The sequence below is a fragment of the Anomaloglossus baeobatrachus genome, chromosome 10 (genome assembly GCF_048569485.1).
Source record: "Anomaloglossus baeobatrachus isolate aAnoBae1 chromosome 10, aAnoBae1.hap1, whole genome shotgun sequence".
Lineage (NCBI taxonomy): Eukaryota > Metazoa > Chordata > Amphibia > Anura > Aromobatidae > Anomaloglossus > Anomaloglossus baeobatrachus.
In genome coordinates, this window is record NC_134362.1 from 114,419,232 (window position 1) to 114,439,722 (window position 20,491).

The 20,491-nt window shown below is 46.9% G+C and overlaps 1 protein-coding gene across 1 annotated transcript in view; it reads left to right on the forward strand.

The window, feature by feature from the left end:
• KIAA1549L (KIAA1549 like) overlaps positions 1-20,491 on the forward strand; it is a 1,247,838-nt gene that overhangs the window by 772,808 nt on the left and 454,539 nt on the right. The window contains 1 exon segment of the mRNA XM_075325616.1: positions 195-322. Coding sequence (XP_075181731.1) covers positions 195-322 — 128 coding nt within the window.

Here is a 20,491-nt window from a genome sequence, read left to right on the forward strand (position 1 = left end):
ATATAATGAGTTTTTCTGAACGGCAATGTTGACATGCTCAGCACTGCTATATCTATTTAGAGGAATGGCTGTGCACTAGGACGCACACAATACAGTCACACAGGCCCCCACTTCTAAAAGCTCTTGACATTTTCATTATGTGAGTTGCAGAAATGATGCCTAACACTTGTCTCTGTTGCTATGGTAACTTGCAGCCGGTCGCCTTGTGAAAACGGTTCCGTCATCAGCAACGAATCAGAGGAGGCCAGTTCAGACGGGAGCACTCCTCAGCAAGTAATGTCTCAGTACAGAGCCACAAAGAATGAGGCTTGCAAGCGGAACGGTGAGGAGGGCACCCTGCTAATAGCCATCATCTGTGGCACACCGGGCTGGAAAGTAACATTACACGCTGATCATTTTCACCGCCTCTGTCTACATTGTGCAGAAATAAGCCGTTACTTAGTTTGCTTCTTTTCTTTAGCACTTGTATTCTTTTTCATGGTCCTGATTACACAATGTTTGATGTTCCTTTTTTCTGCAGGATGCCAGCATAGAAATAGTTACATATTCCCCCGGCTGTGTCAGTGACTCCAGCACATTCATGTGCACAAGTCCTAATAGGATGGTTAAATCAAATATGGGATTTTTCTCCAATTGATTTAAAGGTTTTGTAGAAGATTAGAAAAACTCGTTTGTTCCAGACACACAAGATGTGTCTAAGGGTATGTGCGCACGTTGCTTTTTACCTGCTTTTTACCTGCTTTTTTGCTGCTTTTTCTTCTGCGCTGTTTAATGCCAAAATGGATGTGTTCTTCTATTCAAGCAAAGTCTATGGGAATTTGGGTTTCTTGTTCACACTATGTTGTTCAAAATGCTGCCTTTTTGTGGCAGAACTTTGGTCAAAAACTCAGCTTTTCAAAGAAGCAACATGTCAATTGTTTTTGCCATTTGGGTTTTGCACTGCAAAGCTGAGTTTTTGACCAAAGTTCTCCCACAAAAAGGCAGCATTTTGAACAACATAGTGTGAACAAGAAACCCAAATTCCCATAGACTTTGCTTGAATAGAAGAACACATCCATTTTGGCATTAAACAGCGCAGAAGAAAAAGCAGCAAAAAAGCAGGTAAAAAGCAGGTAAAAAGCAACGTGCGCACATACCCTAACATGGAATCAATGAGACTGCAGTACTACACAGAACCTGTGGATAGGTGTGGCGCTGTTCTGGAAGAACGCAGCCACTTTAATTCATCTTGTATAGTTACAGCTTTCCCTGTTCTCCTTCCTGTGCTTACTATGACTACCCTGTAGAGAGTCTGAATGTGACAACAAAGGAACAGTGCCACTATTATCCAAAGGCTGTGTCCATAGGCTTGTCTTGTTTTAACCACCAATCAAAGCCATTCACAGATTGCAAATGGCTCTCCCTGGGGTGACTGCTCACATCATGCAGTGAAGCAAGCCTGTGTTTTGTGTTCGTTGTTTTATGGATGACACATCCTAGCTTTTGCGATACTCGGCCAAGCACCGCAAATACCCGAGCACCCCGAAGCCTAATCGAGTACCGAGCATGCTTGCCCAACATTAGTGGTCACATATAGATTTATACCTATAGAGGTGTACCTATAGACCTATAGAGGTGAATGTACAGAGAGTTACATATAGAGGTGTACCTACAGAGGTGTACATACAGAGATGTACCTATATAGGTATACCTACAGAGGTGTATGTACAGCGATGTACCTATAGAGGTTTATCTACAGAGGTGTACCTGTAGAAGTGTACCTTCAGAAGTGTACTTACAGAGGTGTACTCATAGCGGTGTATCTATAGTGGTACACCTACAGAGGTGTACCTAAAGAGGTGTACCTACAGAGGTGTACATACAGAGATGTACCTATAGAGGTTTATCTACAGAGGTGTACCTGTAGAAGTGTACCTACAGAGGTGTACTTACAGACGTGTACCTAAAGCTGTGTATCTATAGGGGTGCACCTACAGAGGTGTACCTAGAGAGGTGTACATACAGAGGTGCATCTATAGAGGTGTACATATAGTTATGCCCTAAAGCTCCTCTGTCACTAATGAGGGCACATTGTAAATAGGGGCCTTTAGATATTTTGCAGAGACCCACTGTATACATCTAATCAGTTTGGATAACCACAGCGGGAGTTGGCACCCGAGCTCTTTCTATGTCTGCACACACATTAAATGTAGTTGTAGTTTATATAACAATTGACTCATTTTCAGCACAATTCAGCCTTCAGGATTTTTATTTTATTTTCTTTGAAATTTAGGTTTTCCAAAACAAAAAAGAAACAAAAAAATTGGTAAGATTTTCCATATACTGATCACTTGTTCTAACTAAGCAATTTCTCTTAAATGACTTGTCTCAACTTCTTAAATGGATAAAATGACGTGTTTGTAAAAACAAGCAACTTTGCAATGTACCTGCTCAAGAAAAGGAGGATTTTAATCTCTATATTTTACTCTTTTCATAAAATAATTGCCATCTCTGTAGTCCATTAATGGTTTACCATTTTCTAGGCTAAAAGCATTTGCAAGCTGTTTTTTCAAAATACAAAAGCACTCCTGGTCGCTCTCTCTCTCTCTCTCTCTGTCAGTCAGTCTCTCTCTGTCGGTCAGTCTCTCTCTCTCTCTATCGGTCTGTTGGTCGGTCTCTCTCTCGGTCTCTTTCTCTCTCTGTCAGTCGGTCGCTCCCTCTCACCCCTTCTCTCACACTCACCAATCACCGGCATGGCGCTGCACAGCTGTCACACTGCTCTGGCGGCTTCTCCTGCTTTTGAAAATGCTGGCCGCTCATTATTACATCTCGTATTCCCTGCTTCCCCCGCCCACCAGTGCCTATGATTGGTTGCAGTCAGACACACCCCTACGCTGAGTGACAGCTGTCTCACTGCAACCAATCACAGCCACCGGTGGGCGGTCTATATCGTGCAGTACAGTAAAAAAAAAAACGGCGTGTGGTAGTGCCGGGGTGTATGCGGTGATGATGGGTGCGGTAGTGCCGGGGTGTATGCGGTGATGATGGGCTGGTAGTGCCAGGGTGTATGTGGTGATGATGGGGGCTCTTTCTCTCTCTCTCAGCTAAAGAAAACTAATAAATGTGCCAAAGACATACTCTGACCTCTGCGCTCCTCAGATGCAAAACTGGCTCTGCTGGCAGCCTGGGAGAGCACACAGTTCACACCAGCAGCTCGGCCATGCTGCTGCTTCAGACTGTCCATCTTCAGTAGCTCACCACCGCTAGCAAACTGGAATCCGAGAGGCAGAGGTGCAGTACGCTCCTGAAGAAAGAAGATTAGATAATGCTTTTAACATGTGGCTAAGGCCATCTCCAGAAACAGGTCTGTGTGCTTCATAGCTCAATATTCTGTCTGCCGGCAGTGTCTCGGAGAGTGCGTATGTGCCACCCCTGCCGCAGTCTCACTGTTCAGATGCGGGGTTATCGTGGCTCAAGGGTCTCCGGACCCGGGGGCTTGCGGCCACTTCAAATGTAAAGGAGGGGAGTATTTACAAGGGGAGAGTTCGTGACACCACCCATGGTTCGTGGTCAGTTGAGTACCGCTGCTGCCAGTGGGAGTACCCGGGGGAGATAGAAAGGGGCAGCCAGATGGTGTTCCCTCCATGGCTAGGGTAGACCCCGGGACTCTGGATAGAGGTGGGTGGTGGATAGGATGGTGCAGGCTGTGCGGGCAGGCCGGACACAGGGGGGGGAGCAGCGTACTCACTCAGGCTGTGTGGATGTTGGTGCGACCAATAAGTAGACTCTACAAATATTTAAAAAAAACTGACCCACACATCCTACAAGTGTGCATAGATGCCAGCTGAAAAAACAAAGCAAATACAAAATGCATACAGCTGTACACTAAAAATGCCATCAATGTATAGGGGAACTCTGGTACTGCATTACTGCTATATGAAAAAAAATCAGATTTTTAGTTTATAAATTGGCCAATGCATGTAAGCCTGGAAACCAACAGCAAGGTAAATCTCAAAATTCCAGGTACCTAACTAAAATGCCACTATCTAGGTTAAAAACATCCGTGTCTGGGTAGCTAGACTGAAAATTCTAACTTGAAATTCCACTATCTGGACTAACCTCCATGTCTGGGCAGTTAGGACTCCTGGTATAAGGATCATGAACACAGCCTGGTTTATAGGGCGGAGGGCTCAGTCAGAAAAAGCCTCACTACAAATATTTCAAAAAAACTGACCCGCACATCCTACAAGTGTGTATAGATGCCAGCTGAAAAAACATAGCAAATACAAAATGCATACAGCTGCACAATAAAAATGACATCAATTTATAGGGGAACTCTGGTACTGCATTACTGCTATATGAAAAAATGAGCTTTTTAGTTTATGAATTGGCCAATGCATGTAAGCCCGGAAACCAACGGCAAGGTAAATCTCAATATTCCGGGTACCTAACTAAAATGCCACTATCTAGGTTAAAAACATCCATGTCTGGGCAGCTAAACTAAAAAAATCTAACTTGAAATGCCACTATCTGGACTATCTTTTAGTCTAGCTGCCCAGACATGGATGTTTTTAACCTAGATAGTGGCATTTTAGTTAGGTACCCGGAATATTGAGATTTACCTTGCCGTTGGATTCCGGACTTACATGCATTGGCCAATTCATAAACTAAAAATCTAATTTTTTCGTAATGCAGTACCAGAGTTCCACTATACATTGATGGCATTTTTAGTGTGCAGCTGTATGCATTTTGCATTAAGTAGACTCTGACACAGGAGTAAACCAAGTCTCTGGGTGCCACTGCCACTCGGGGGAGCTCGTCCGGGAATCCGTTCCCGTTGGTATTGCTAGTGGTCCGGAGCCTGCCTCCATGCACTTGTGTTTAGATGTTTCTGAGTGACCCCTCGGCCTGAAGCGGTCAGGGTCCCGCTCCCTATCGTTAGACAGAGGAGCTGCGCTCTCGATGGCTGACACTTGGGCTCTTTGCAGGCTGTATAAGCTGGAAAGCCCTATTCCCCTTGTTGTGTTGTTGTCTTCGATCTCTGAGCTCTTGGGGACAGTTCAGAGAGAGTATCTTCCACAGGTGAATTACCAGGTTGCGTGAAGCTACTCCCTGATCTAGGGTCCAGTACCCTGCCGTGCTCGGTACCGGTCCGGTTACTAGATTTTCCGGTGCCGACCATTCTCCAACACTAAGTCTGGACACCCTTCTCCAATACCCTGCGACCGGGTCTCCAACTCCTTAGGTCCCAGACCACTGTCCGCGACCTAACTAAAAGTCCCACAGGGAGCTCCAACTCCCTCAGCTCCTCACTCTCTGAGGGCTACTACTCGTCTGACTCAAAGTCTGCTCTCCACTTCCTCCCTCTCACCTGTCTGCCTGACCCCAAGGCGGGTGGCTTTGTTCCAGCTCGATCACCCACTGGTGTGCCTGACAGGGTGTGGTGTGAGGTGTGGTTAGGATTTGAGTGCTGATGGAAGCAATACCAACAATTAGGATCTCAGAATCATGTGGGGTTGAGTTTTGCACCATAAGTGAAAGGAGTGCAGTTCCCTGTGACACCCTGATAGAGTCAGGGGCGTCACACTTATGTAGCACCCAGGGATATGGGGTACTCGGTTCCGGGCAGTGTGTGTGCAGGGCTTTCTTTTCCCGCCTTTTGGTCTGCTGTGGTGCAGTTATTTTTCACAGCAAAATGGCGGTGGCTTTTCAAACAATAAAGTTCAGTCCATATAATACAACGGTTAAGGCACATGTCACCCGGTTTGACCGGGTCCAGTTCAATCCTGTTTGTGACTCCAGGAAAAAGGTTTGTAGCACCCAGGGACATGGGGTACTCGGTTCCGAGCAGTGTACATCTTGGGAATGTCACGATTGTGGCTGTTACCCGGTTCCGTTCCTTGGGCCCTTTTTGTAATAGGGATATTTCCAGGGGATTGGTGAATAAAGTTTATTCGTGACGCCACTTGCGGTGTTGCGGCTAAGTGTAGGGAGCCGTCGCTGCAGAATGCCTCTACTGGGGCTAGTGGTATTAGCAGCTACTATGCTAGTCCCTCCGCAAGTAGGGTATTGCCCCAGTGGGTGTATGGTGCAGTGGGCGTTGGAAGAAGGGAGTCCAGACAGGTATTCGGGGCAACTGGTTTACTCACTTGAGATGTTAACTGGTTGCCTGAGGCCGCCTGGTTTCGCCTCCAGGTCCCCTTTGTCCTAGTGCCAGTCTGGTTCTCTGGTACCTTCCTACTCTGCACCTTTCTCTGGTAAATGGGTCATTGGGGTATAGAACACTGGGAGTTCCCGTTCTGTGGTTTGTCCACTCCTGTCCGCCTGACGGTAGCATGGAGTCTCTAGTCCTGTCCCCGGTTCTCTTTTTGCTACTGAGTCTTCGGATTCTTTAGGGTCAGCAAGGTCCTTGATGGTCCCCTTTGCTGTGCAGGTGTTAATAGGTCGGCTTGAAGCGCTTTCCTGTCCTAGAGTCCTGTACCCCATCGGTGCGTAGTTCTGGGAGTACTCCACCGTACTCCACTGGCAACCACTTCTCCTGGGTACCAGGTCACCATCAACCCGAGTCAGGACGTTGCTCAGTCACACCTTTATACTTTACTGTCAACTCTAAACTGACTACTCTCCACAGTCTGCCCCTCCCACCTGGTCAACCAGTGGAATGGAGTGGCTCCACCTCTAGGCGGCCATCCATTGGTCCCACTCTAGCTAAGTACCATTGTATGGGGGATTGTTGGGGAAAACTGGGATTACCTGGGTTTTTGGTGGTATCGGCACTGGGGTTCTGGGTCCCTAAGGGGGTAGGCCCTGCATCCTGGTGGGGATGCAGAACCTTGTAGCACCCTGATGGCTTCAGAGGAGCTACATTCTTCCTTGGTTAATTCAAGAAGGTCCTCGGGCTGCAAGGTAAAATTGGTTACAGATTTTTATTTATTTGCATGTAACCATAACTGGTCATCCCACGCAGGGGAGGTTCATCACTTTAAAACGTTTCAAACCTGAGTATCCCTCCCTGCACCCACCACCCAAAGATCCTGGTCTAAAGGCTGCTTTACACACTGCGATATCGGTCCCGATATCGCTAGTGTGCGTTCCCGCCCCCATCTATTGTGCGACACAGGCAAATCGCTGCCCGTGCCGCACAACATCGCCTAGACCCATCACACATACTTACCTGCCCGGCGACGTCGCTGTGACTGGCGAACCGCCTCCTTTCTAAGGGGTTGGTCCGTGCGGCGTCACAGCGACGTCACTGAGCGGCCGCCCAATAGCAGCGGAGGGGCGGAGCTGAGCGGGACGTAACATCCCGCCCACCTCTTTCCTTCCGCATAGCGGCCGGGAGGCAGGTAAGGAGAGCTTCCTCGTTCCTGCGGTGTCACACGGAGCGATGTGTGCTGCCGCAGGAACGAGGAACAACCTCGTTACTGCTGCAGTAACGATTTTTGAGAATGGACCCCCATGTCACCGATGAACGATTTTGCACGTTTTTGCAACGATGCAAAATCGCTCATTGGTGTCACACGCAACGGCATCGCTAATGCGGCCGGATGTGCATCACCAATTCCGTGACCCCAACGAGTTCGCATTAGCGATGTCGTAGCGTGTAAAGTCCCCTTTAGAACCCTTCTAAGGAGGCAGGTCACCAGTTTCACTAGTGACCAGGTCTCGGCCCCCTCTGCCGCAGACCTTTCCTGCACCTGGCCTCTCCTGGTGGCGGTGCTCACAGCAATGTCCGCTGGAAGGGTGTACCCTGATTGGGCACAACTGGTGCAATTTTTTTTTTTACAAGACACAAGTTTGTGTTGGCTGCTGCCAGTCCTGCAGCCTGGGTCCTTTTTTATATCAAAACATTAAACTGGTAACTTTGTCAATCTGGAACAGTTCAATGTTCAAACAAAAATACAATAATAAACTGGTAGCCTAGCAGGTCATGGCTACCAGAGTGCTAGGTAGGGGCCAACTGGTTCACTTGACCTCCTGGGATCAGCACTTAGAGTCTGCATTCACTGGTCCCATGCACCTGCACTGCCTCCTGGTGGCAGCTGAGGGACTGGTGCGGAAGTGGGTGCTGAAGTGGGTGCTGAAGTGAGAGCGGGGGATGGCTTTTCATCAAGAACCTCCATATCAAGGGCATAACAGCCCCACCATCCATAGTGCCGGGTGTAGGCAACCTTGTCACCCACATGCAGGTCCCGATCAGGGTGTCCTTTAGGGAGATGAGGTCTCACTTCCCGGCGGGAGATGAACACTCCCTCCTTCAGGCTGGGCTCTGCAATGAACCCCCATCCCCTCTCGATGCTAAAACATTCCACAACACTGTGGTACATCAGGCCCCGGACGCAGTAGATGGCGAGCCGCAGGCGCTGCTTTTCTTGGAAGTCTCTGGCTTCTGCCTGCGCCTGCTGCGCCTCCCGCTCCCGGTCCAACTGGGTGATGATGGCCTGGCTGCCTCCACGGGTGTCCTCCTCAACCCGTGCCCGCTCCCAGGTTACGACTGCTGACTTCCCGCTACCTGGTTCGGGGTAGCTCACTGCCGGAGTCCCGACAGCGACTGGGTGCGATACCTGGGGACAGTCGTCAGCCTCCTGGAGGTGGTGGCCTCCTCTGTGGCTCCCGTTGACGTCATCGCCTGGGCTGCCGACACTGTATCAGAGGACGAAGCTTGCTCCTTCTCCAGCGGAGAAGGTGATGCGACTGCTTCTGGTCTTTCTAGCTCTGGCAGCAACATGGCCTGGTCGAGGACGGATTCCGGTAACTGGGTTGGTGCAGCCTGGTCAAGTGGCGCTCCACTTTCTTGAGCCCGCATGGCTGCCATCATCTCCGCCTTCCACTCCTCGACTTGCTACAGGTGTTCTGCTCACAGAGTCTAGCACAGCTGCTGGATCTCTGCTTCTAGACTCTCCGCGGTCCAGGTCCCTGGCGAACTGGGACACTGGCACGATCCCTTGGTGCAGTCCTGGAGGCATTCTGGTGCAGGGCTTCCGGACTCCCTGCTTCCGGTTTCGTTTTACATTCCGGATACTCACAGGGAGCAGGGCTTTCTTTTCCCGCCTTTTAGTCTGCTGTGGCGCAGTTATTTTTCACAGCAAAATGGCGGTGTTTTTTCAAACAATAAAGTTCAGTCCATATAATACAAGGCACACATCACCCGGTTTGACTGGGTCCAGTTCAATCCTGTTTGTGACGCCAGGAAAAAGGGTTGTAGCACCCAGGAACATGGGGTACTCGGTTCCGAGCAGTGTACATCTTGGGAATATCACGATGGTGGCTGTTACCCGGTTCCGTTCCCTGGGCCTTTTTGTAATGGGGATATTTACAGGGGATTGGTGAATAAAGTTTATTCGTGACGTCACTTGCGGTGTTGCGGCTAAGTTTAGGGAGCTGTCGCAACAGAATGTCTCTACTGGGGCTAGTGGTATTAGCAGCTAGTATGGTAGTCCCTCCGCAAGTAGGGTATTGCCCCAGTGGGTGTATGGTGCAGTGGGCGTCGGAAGAAGGGAGTCCAGGCAGGTATTCAGTGCAACTTGTTTACTCACTTGAGATGTTAACTGGTTGCACGAAGCCGGCTGGTTTCGCCTCCAGGTTCCCTTTGTCCCACTGCCAGTCTAGTTCTTTGGTACCTTCCTCCCCTGCACCTGTCTCTGGTAAATGGGTCCCCGTGGTATAGAACACTGGGGGTCCCCGTTTTGTGGTTTGTCCACTCCTGTCCGCCTTATGATAGCGTGAACCTTGTGGGGTTGGAGTCTCTGGTCCTGTCCCCGTTTCTCCCTTTGCTACTGGGTTTTTGGATTCTTTAGGGTCAGCAAGGTCCTTGATGGTCCCCTTTGCTGTGCAGGTGTTAACAGGTTGGCTTGAAGCTCTTTCCTGTCCTAAGGTCCTGTACCCCGTCGGTGCGTAGTTCCGGAAGTACTCCACTGGCAACCACTTCTCCTGGGTACCAGGTCACCGTCAACCCGAGTCAGGACGTTGCTCAGTCACAGCTTCACACTTTACTGTCAACTCTAAACTGACTACTCTCCACAGTCTGCCCCATACTGTATCATTATTAAAAAAATATTTTGAACCTCTTTCATTTTCAGATAAGCAACGTAGATTTACTTGAATGCTCAGGCCACATAGAAACTTGTGTCATGAGATGCCAAGTTCTAATCATGTAACTCAAGTTGGGCAATGCAAGTCTCGCAGGTTTTTCCTTGCAGTCAATGGAAATATTGTGCAAGCATTGTCCAAGTACAACAGTAATGTAAGGCATCAAATGATTTTCCACAAAACCTCTATTATTCACATCAAAGAACCCTGTAGTCTGTTATAGCTGATGTTATAAAGTCCAAGGTCTTAGAACCTAACCCAGACTAATGAGCTCCTCAGATGCCTCCCTACAAAATGGGCTTCAGGCAGGGGCGTACATAGAAATCATGAGGCCACATAGCAAAAGTCTGAATGGATCCTCCCCCATTAAAAAAATACAATAAAATATTAACATAATAAACAGCATATGCGTTGCTGGGGGGAACATACAAGTTACTTGGGGGGACATACAAGTTACTAGGGGCCAGTGGGAGGGCATATAAGTTATTGGGGGGGCATAAATACACAAATTATGAATTAATCTTTATTCTAGCCAGGCTATCTTTATATCTACCAGTCCAGTAAGGAGACTATTACTGGGCACGGCTCCGTCTGCAGAGCACCAGTCTAGGCAGTGCTGTGTGCCTGTCCTCCTGTTTTGTGACTGTGTGTGATGTCTGACGATCGCAGAGCACAACAGGGCCTGACACTCGCAGAGCACCGCAGGGCCTTACGCTCGCAGAACACCGCAGGGCCTGACACTCGCAGAGCACCGCGGGGCCTGATGCTCGCAGAACACCACAGGGCCTGACGCTCACAGAGCACCACAGGGCCTGACGCTCGCTGTGCACCGCAGTGCCTGACTCTCGCTGAGCATCACAGTGCCTGTTGCTCGCAGAGCACCGCAGCGCCTGACGCTCGCAGAGCACCACAGCACCTACAAACAGTGGCATCAGCCGCAGCCAACAAACCAAAGATCTCCAGAGTAAATGTGGTGCCCCTGACCTGGTCAGGCACCACTGAGTACTGCACCCATGCGGGGACAGTGCTTTCAGGTAATTCCAAAGGCCGGAATAGGGTGTGTACGCATAGACACATAGCAACCAGGTCTCCCACACCTTAGAGGGGACCCTTGGGCAGACCCAAGAGGGGGCGTTCCTCTACATCTCATCTAGGGGTGTAGGGGAGGGGCTGGAAGCTAAGGTGGCACCAGCTGTAAGGAAAGTAAGAGGAGTTAATCAGTCTGGCGCAGAAAGAGGGTTGCTGAAGGAGAAACGCGCGCTAACACGCTAGTCAGACCCTGCACGTGTAGTAGCCATTAGCGGGGGAGAACGGTTACCAGCAAGTCGGTCAGAAAGACGCTGAGGAAGTCAGCTGGTTGAGTACCGAGACTCCTGGTGACTAGGCACACACGGGGAACAGGTCCCTAGAGTAGACGTCCATTTTATGATCTGCTAAACCTGCCGGTGAGGGGATCCACAAGTCCCACACCAACCAACTAGAGTCCGAGCCTCAGCAGCAACGAGGGGGCCCATAAGGAGGAATGAGCAAAGAGCCATCTTCCTTGCTCCACGCTGCTGGCAAACGGTCCAAAAAGGGGAGAAAAGGCAGTAGCGGCTTCCCTGGATGAATCCCACGGTACTTCAAGTCAGGGGTTATCCGAAACAAGAAGTGCTAGGAAGGCGAGTTAATGGTTACCCTTAGACCGACCTAAAGAATACCTGGTTCCTCCTGGTAAAAAAATTGTTCCTCCTGGTTAATCTCAGCATCGCCCGGGTTCCTCACAGAACATCTGACAGTGAGTAAACAAGTTAAAAGACAATACGGAATGAGCCTGAGTTATTTTGGGACCTGTTGTTCCACGCACCCGAGCCCCTGGGGCCAGCCTCACTCACGGAAGGCCACACCACCCGACTGCAGACTCCATCAGCCCCAGACGCTTGTTAAACCTGCAGTGGCGGTCACCCATAACCCTGACCGCAAACCGTGAGTGGCATCATGACTCCCATGTAAATAAACCTGACATACCTGTGGCCAGAGATACCAACGAGTGGAGACCCTGTGGCATCCCTGAAGGTGGAGTGGAGTCCCTGGGGCGATTGCTGCAGGTGGGCAACACATAAATTAAACAGTACTAAAAAATAGTCCTACCAAAGTGTCTCACAGTAATTACTGATACATTTACTGCCGGCGGAAAAATAATTAAATATTACAAATCTATAAATATCTACATTTCTTTTTAGTAATGCATCAACAAATTAGTCATACAATTACCAAATAATACATACTACATAGTGATACTGAACAGCACCCACCATACCAAGACCAATAATACTACTATACATTGCAAAATAATACCGCAACACCATGACGAAACATTATCACCACATAGAGTCTGAATATAAGCACCATCCTGTTACTGAGCAAAGGCCACTGCTCAAAGACCAGTGGGTTCACACCGCAAATCCCACCCAGTACAGGGATAATACACACAGTGATGTCACAGTACAGGGGTAATGCACACAGACATGTCACAGCACAGGAGTAATACACACAGTGATGTCACAGTACACGGATAATACACACAGTGATGTCACAGTACAGGGGCAACACACAGTGATGTCTCAGTACAGGGGTAATGCACACAGTGATGTCATAGTACAGGGATAATACACACAGTGATTTCACAGTACAGGTATAATACACACAGTGATGTCACAGTACAGTCATAATAGACACTGTTGTGAATACATTTTCCAGTTTGGGGTTCACTATTGTGGTCAGTGCTGGCGGTGCAGTTGACTTGTTCTGAAACCAGCCCTTCTCTCTACCAGAACTCTTCTCAGATAAGTCTTGAGTTGATCTTTGTACCTCTGCTTATTGTTTCCACTTTCTTGTAGTTTTTTCTGTTTTGATACTAAGTTTCTTCTCCAAAATTTAAGCCAAGGTTTATTGGACCTTATAACATTTCAAGGATCATTAATCCTGTTTCTTTCCGTTTGTCTCTTCCAGAGACTTTCAAGATTCACAATATCTTTCATAAGTCTTTGTTGAAAAAATATGTTGAACCAAAAGTGCCCATGGCTGCACCTCTTGATCCTGTGTTGGTCAAAGGGGATCTGGAATATGTAGTGGAAAAAATTTTGGATTTCCATATTGCTAGACAGAAGCTCCAGTATCTGGTCAAGTGGAAAGGTTATGGTCAGGAGGATAATTGTTAGGTGGTTGCTTTCGACATACATGCTGATCGCTTGATCCGTGCTTTTCATCGAGCCCATCCTGACAAACCCGGGGGTTCCGGGGAGGGTTCAGTGACCCCTCCTCAAGGAAGGGGGTACTGTTGTGAATACATTTTCCAGTTTGGAGCTCCCTCTTGTGGTCAGTGTTGGCGGTGCAGTTGATGTGTGGAATGAAAGCCACACACCTGTGGAGGACTGGCAATCAGGTATTTCAGATTGGACTGAGCAGTTTTCTCCTGTTACTTGACGGTCCTCAATGGATATCCTGTGTGTTAAGGACATTCTGAAACCAGCCCTGCTCACTACCAGAATTCCTCTCAGATAAGTGGTCTTTATACCTCTGCTTATTGCTTCCACTTTCTTGTTGTTTTTTCTGCTTTATTACTAATGCTTGATTCCTGATTTTGCCTTTGGGGAGTTCTTGGTGGAGTTGGATAATTCCCTGCTGGGAGTGTCTGTATACCTAGCTCCATGTTCTGCTATGTATTGTGTTTTGTCATGCTTGGTATTAAATTCAATCCCTCATCTATATTAATGTCTTTTGGATCCCAGTAACACCAGAGTACTGATTTAGTGGGGGAGAGCCTGTGTGGGCTCAGGGCTTTTCCATATCAGGCGTGCTGAGATTTATTAGGGTTTTTACGGCTGAAGACAGTGCTCTTTCCTATCCTTTCCTATACAGATAGTTTGGGCTTCATCTTTGCTGAATCTGTTTTCTAGCTATGTATTGTGTTTTCTTCTATCACCATAGTCTTTACATGTGGGGGGCTATGTATATCTTTGGCGATTGCTCCGAGGCAGATTAGCTTTTCTATTATTTCTTTGTCACGCTGTACTCTAAGATGTGCAATAGCAGTACAGCGCAGTAATGTGTGACTGAGAGGATTCCTGAAACTATCTGAGAAGGTAGTTAGCTGGTAAACCACTAGGGGGCGTAAAAGTGGAGGAAATGTATGAGTAGGGAATTCCCTAGCAGAGGTAATACTAGTCAAGCCCACCAGATGGCAGAAGAATCGTCAGAAAGCCGTGTCACAACATGAGGTCTTGTAAGTACACAAGGGCAAAGTCTAAACGTAGTCAGAGGGAAGCAAATAGTCAGTAGCCGGGAAATCAGAGCCTAGAAGCGAGTGGGAGTGGGAAGACAAGACAGAATTAAGGTAAACAGATAAGGAACGAACAGGGAGACAGTGGGAGAGACAGTGATGGAAACAGTCAACAGAGGAGGTTAACAGGTCAGGTGAACACGGAGGTCAGGAGGGGGCAGGGCAGACAACAGGTCACTCAAGAGCAGAACACAGCAGAGCCAGAAATATCACTGGCGAAGTCCAAGAGACACAGTGCCCTAATAAAGCAGCCTGACCTCCAGAACGAGGCAGAAAGGATTAACCCCTAACGTGACCTGCATCAGAAGTGAAACTAAAAAAAAGGCTCAGCTCCAGCTGAGCCAGGAGTCAATCATGACATTCTTTCTGTTAGAATATTTAGTTCTCCGGCTTTGTCGAGGCAACTAAGTGATCGTAGGCTCGCCCCACGGCTACTTCTAGTTGTGTGTCAGTATTAGGTCTGCAGTCCACTAAGGTTCCAGCCACTCTGGTTACTTTTTGGGTTTCCGCATTTTTGTCCTTTTTCTGATCCTCCTCTGTCACTGAGTCATGACAGTATCACCGGCCTTACCTAAGATTCCAGGGTACTCAAAATAAGGGAAAAAAAAGTGTGTCAGAATTTTTTTTTGTTTATGTGTTTTTTCCTCTTTTTCTCTGGGTGACGTGGAGGATCTTGTGCTGCTATGGATGTTACACAATTAGCTGAGCAAGTTGATCAGCTTATGTCTCAGGTTAAGGATATATCCAATTATCTTGCCCAGACACCTGCTGTAGAACCTAAGATACCTGTACCTGATTTGTTTCCTGGGGATCAGTCTAAATTCTTGAACTTCAAGAACAATTGTAGGTTATTTTTTGCCTTGAAACCAAAGTCCTCAGGGTCTTACAGGCAGCGAGTTCTGATTGTTATCTCCCTGCTGCGTGGTGACCCCCAGGATTGGGCTTTTTTCCTGGCGCCTGGAGATCCTGCTCTTGCTGATGTAGAATTTTTTTTCAGGCTCTGGGGTTGTTATATGATGAACCTAATGCTGTTGATCAAGCCAAGAAAATGTTATTGCCTTTGATCCAGGGTCAGGAACCTGCAGAGGTATATTGTCAGAAGTTTCGTAAGTGGGCGGTCCTTACTGAGTGGAATGATGTGGCTCTTGCAGCTCTCTTTCGGAAGGGATTGGCAGAGTCTGTTAAGGATGTTATGGTAGGCTTTCCTGTCCCCTCTGGTCTCGATTCCTCTTTTGTCATTGGCCATTTAGATTGACAGACATTTACGTGAATGTAAAACAATGCGAGCAGAGGTGTTGCTCTCAGAGCATTCTCCAGAGCCTATGCAGTGTGATAGGGTCCTTTCTAGGGCGGAACGGCAGGGTTTCAGATGACGTAATAAGCTATGTTTCTTCTATGGAATTGCCTCTCATACTATTTCTGTCTGCCCTAAGCGCGAGAAACGATTTGCCCGTTCGTTTACTTTGGGTGGTATACAGTCTAAGTTTCTTTTGTCGTTTTCTTTGATCTGTTCCCTGTCGTCATTTTCTGCTATGGCTTTTATTGATTCAGGAGCTGCCCTGAACTTGATGGATTTTGGGTTTGCTGAGCCTTGTGGTTTTCCTATGGTACCTTTGCATGCTACTATCCCTTTGAGGGGTATTGATTCTACTCCTTTAGCTGAAAATAAGCCCCAGCTTTGGACCCAGGTGACTATGCAGGTTGCACCTGACCAACAGGAGGTTTGTAAGTTTTTGGTCTTGCATAATTTGCATGACATTTTGGTACTGGGATTCCCTTGGTTGCAAACCGATAATCCAGTTCTGGATTGGACATCCTTGTCTGTGACTAGTTGGGGCTGCCGATGTGTGGATAAGGATATTCCTGTTTTGTCTATTTCATCTCAGACACAGGAGGTCCCTGAGTATTTGACGGATTCATGGATGTATTTAATGAGACCGAGGCTGCGTCTTTGCCCCCGCATAGGGACTGTGATTGAGCTATTGAATAAAGCGGGCATTACATGCTACGATATATCTAATGAGATGTCGATGGGGTCACGTCGTTAGTAGAGTTGAGCGCGGTTCGTGGTTCGTGGTTCTCCAGTTCGCGGCTCGAGTGATTTTGGGGCATGTTCTAGATCGAACTAGAACTCGAGCTTTTTGCAAAAGCTCGGTAGTTCTAGAAACGTTCGAGAACGGTTCTAGCAGCCAAAAAACAGCTAAATCATAGCTTGGTTTCTGCTGTAATAGTGTAAGTCACTCTGTGAATCAAACTATTATCACATTTCAGTGTATAGTGTGCGTGAACAGCGCCTTCAGATCACTGCTGTTTCTATAATGGCGATCGCCATTTTTTTTTTTTTTTTTTCTTGTCTTCCTTCCCTAAGTGCGCGCGTCTTGTGGGGCGGGCCAGCATGTCAGCCAATCCCAGACACACACACAGCTAAGTGGACTTTGAGCCAGAGAAGCAACGGCATGTGTGATAGGATCTGCATGTCACATGTCCCTGCATTATAAAACCGGACATTTTCTTCACGGACGCCATTATCTGCCTTCTGCGTCTTTGGTGTCAGACATCACTGTCGCAGCTCCGTCTTCCTGAGTCCTATAGCCGATACAGCTGTATGCGCTGCATACACAGCGTTAGACAGCTTAGGGAGAGCACTTTATAGCAGTCCTTTTAAGGGCTCCAACCGGCAGGGTCAGAGAGCCATAGGTGACAGGTCCTGCAAACAGCAACAGCGTCTGTGTAGCCCAGGTCAGGGATTTCCTACCTGCATTTCACCATTAGGAGGGAATAGAAAGGCAGGCTTCCATTCCTCTACCCAGAGCACCACAATCCTGCCACTGTACCCTCTTGTCCTCTGCACACTCCAACTGATAACTAAGCCATTATACTAGCAAACACTCAGTGTACCTAGTGGCATCCTATACGTGGCTATTGGACTTTGCTATAGTCCCACTAGTGCAAAGACATTTGCAGAGCGCGTCTGCCTGCATTGCACACTACAACTCATTCTAAACAAGCCATTATACTAGCAAACACTCAGTGTACCTAGTGGCATCCTATACGTGGCTATTGGACTTTGCTATAGTCCCACTAGTGCAAAGACATTTGCAGAGCGCGTCTGCCTGCATTGCACACTACAACTCATTCTAACCAAGCCATTATACTAGCAAACACTCAGTGTACCTAGTGGCATCCTATACGTGGCTATTGGACTTTGCTATAGTCCCACTAGTGCAAAGACATTTGCAGAGCGCGTCTGCCTGCATTGCACACTCCAACTCATTAAAACCAAGCCATTATACTAGCAAACACTCAGTGTACCTAGTGGCATCCTATACGTGGCTATTGGACTTTGCTATAGTCCCACTAGTGCAAAGACATTTGCATAGCGCGTCTGCCGGCATTGCACACTCAAACTCATTTTAACTAAGCCATTATACTAGCAAACACTCAGTGTACCTAGTGGCATCCTATACGTGGCTATTGGACTTTGCTATAGTCCCACTAGTGCAAAGACATTAGCAGAGCACATCTGCCTGCATTGCACACTACAACTCATTCTAACCAAGCCATTAGACTAGCAAACACTCAGTGTACCTAGTGGCATCCTATACGTGGCTATTGGACTTTGCTATAGTCCCACTAGTGCAAAGACATTTGCATAGCGCGTCTGCCTGCATTGCACACTCAAACTCATTTTAACTAAGCCATTATACTAGCAAACACTCAGTGTACCTAGTGGCATCCTATACGTGGCTATTGGACTTTGCTATAGTCCCACTAGTGCAAAGACATTAGCAGAGCACATCTGCCTGCATTGCACACTACAACTCATTCTAACCAAGCCATTATACTAGCAAACACTCAGTGTACCTAGTGGCATCCTATACGTGGCTATTGGACTTTGCTATAGTCCCACTAGTGCAAAGACATTTGCAGAGCGCGTCTGCCTGCATTGCACACTCCAACTCATTAAAACCAAGCCATTATACTAGCAAACACTCAGTGTACCTAGTGGCATCCTATACGTGGCTATTGGACTTTGCTATAGTCCCACTAGTGCAAAGACATTTGCATAGCGCGTCTGCCTGCATTGCACACTCAAACTCATTTTAACTAAGCCATTATACTAGCAAACACTCACTGTACCTAGTTGTATCCTAAACGTGGCTATTGTACTTTTGTCAATTCACAGTATTGGAACGTTATTTGCAGCACGTCTGCCTGCATTGCACACTCAAACTTTTTTAAACTCAGCCATTTATAGTAGCAAACACTCAGTGTACCTAGTTGTATCCTAAACGTGGCTATTGTACTTTTGTCTATTCACAGTATTGGAACGATATTTGCAGCACGTCTGCCTGCATTGCACACTCTAACTTTTTTAAACTCAGCCATTTATAGTAGCAAACACTCAGTGTACCTAGTTGTATCCTAAACGTGGCTATTGTACTTTTGTCAATTCACAGTATTGGAACGTTATTTGCAGCACGTCTGCCTGCATTGCACACTCAAACTTTTTTAAACTCAGCCATTTATAGTAGCAAACACTCAGTGTACCTAGTTGTATCCTAAACGTGGCTATTGTACTTTTGTCAATTCACAGTATTGGAACGTTATTTGCAGCACGTCTGCCTGCATTGCACACTCAAACTTTTTTAAACTCAGCCATTTATAGTAGCAAACACTCAGTGTACCTAGTTGTATCCTAAACGTGGCTATTGTACTTTTGTCAATTCACAGTATTGGAACGTTATTTGCAGCACGTCTGCCTGCATTGCACACTCAAACTTTTTTAAACTCAGCCATTTATAGTAGCAAACACTCAGTGTACCTAGTTGTATCCTAAACGTGGCTATTGTACTTTTGTCTATTCACAGTATTGGAACGTTATTTGCAGCACGTCTGCCTGCATTGCACACTCTAACTTTTTTAAACTCAGCCATTATACTAGCAAACACTCACTGTACCTAGTTGTATCCTAAACGTGGCTATTGTACTTTTGTCAATTCACAGTATTGGAACGTTATTTGCAGCACGTCTGCCTGCATTGCACACTCAAACTTTTTTAAACTCAGCCATTATACTAGCAAACACTCACTGTACCTAGTTGTATCCTAAACGTGGCTATTGTACTTTTGTCAATTCACAGTATTGGAACGTTATTTGCAGCACGTCTGCCTGCATTGCACACTCAAACTTTTTTAAACTCAGCCATTTATAGTAGCAAACACTCAGTGTACCTAGTTGTATCCTAAACGTGGCTATTGTACTTTTGTCAATTCACAGTATTGGAACGTTATTTGCAGCACGTCTGCCTGCATTGCACACTCAAACTTTTTTAAACTCAGCCATTTATAGTAGCAAACACTCAGTGTACCTAGTTGTATCCTAAACGTGGCTATTGTACTTTTGTCTATTCACAGTATTGGAACGATATTTGCAGCACGTCTGCCTGCATTGCACACTCTAACTTTTTTAAACTCAGCCATTTATAGTAGCAAACACTCAGTGTACCTAGTTGTATCCTAAACGTGGCTATTGTACTTTTGTCAATTCACAGTATTGGAACGTTATTTGCAGCACGTCTGCCTGCATTGCACACTCAAACTTTTTTAAACTCAGCCATTTATAGTAGCAAACACTCAGTGTACCTAGTTGTATCCTAAACGTGGCTATTGTACTTTTGTCAATTCACAGTATTGGAACGTTATTTGCAGCACGTCTGCCTGCATTGCACACTCAAACTTTTTTAAACTCAGCCATTTATAGTAGCAAACACTCAGTGTACCTAGTTGTATCCTAAACGTGGCTATTGTACTTTTGTCAATTCACAGTATTGGAACGTTATTTGCAGCACGTCTGCCTGCATTGCACACTCAAACTTTTTTAAACTCAGCCATTTATAGTAGCAAACACTCAGTGTACCTAGTTGTATCCTAAACGTGGCTATTGTACTTTTGTCAATTCACAGTATTGGAACGTTATTTGCAGCACGTCTGCCTGCATTGCACACTCAAACTTTTTTAAACTCAGCCATTTATAGTAGCAAACACTCAGTGTACCTAGTTGTATCCTAAACGTGGCTATTGTACTTTTGTCTATTCACAC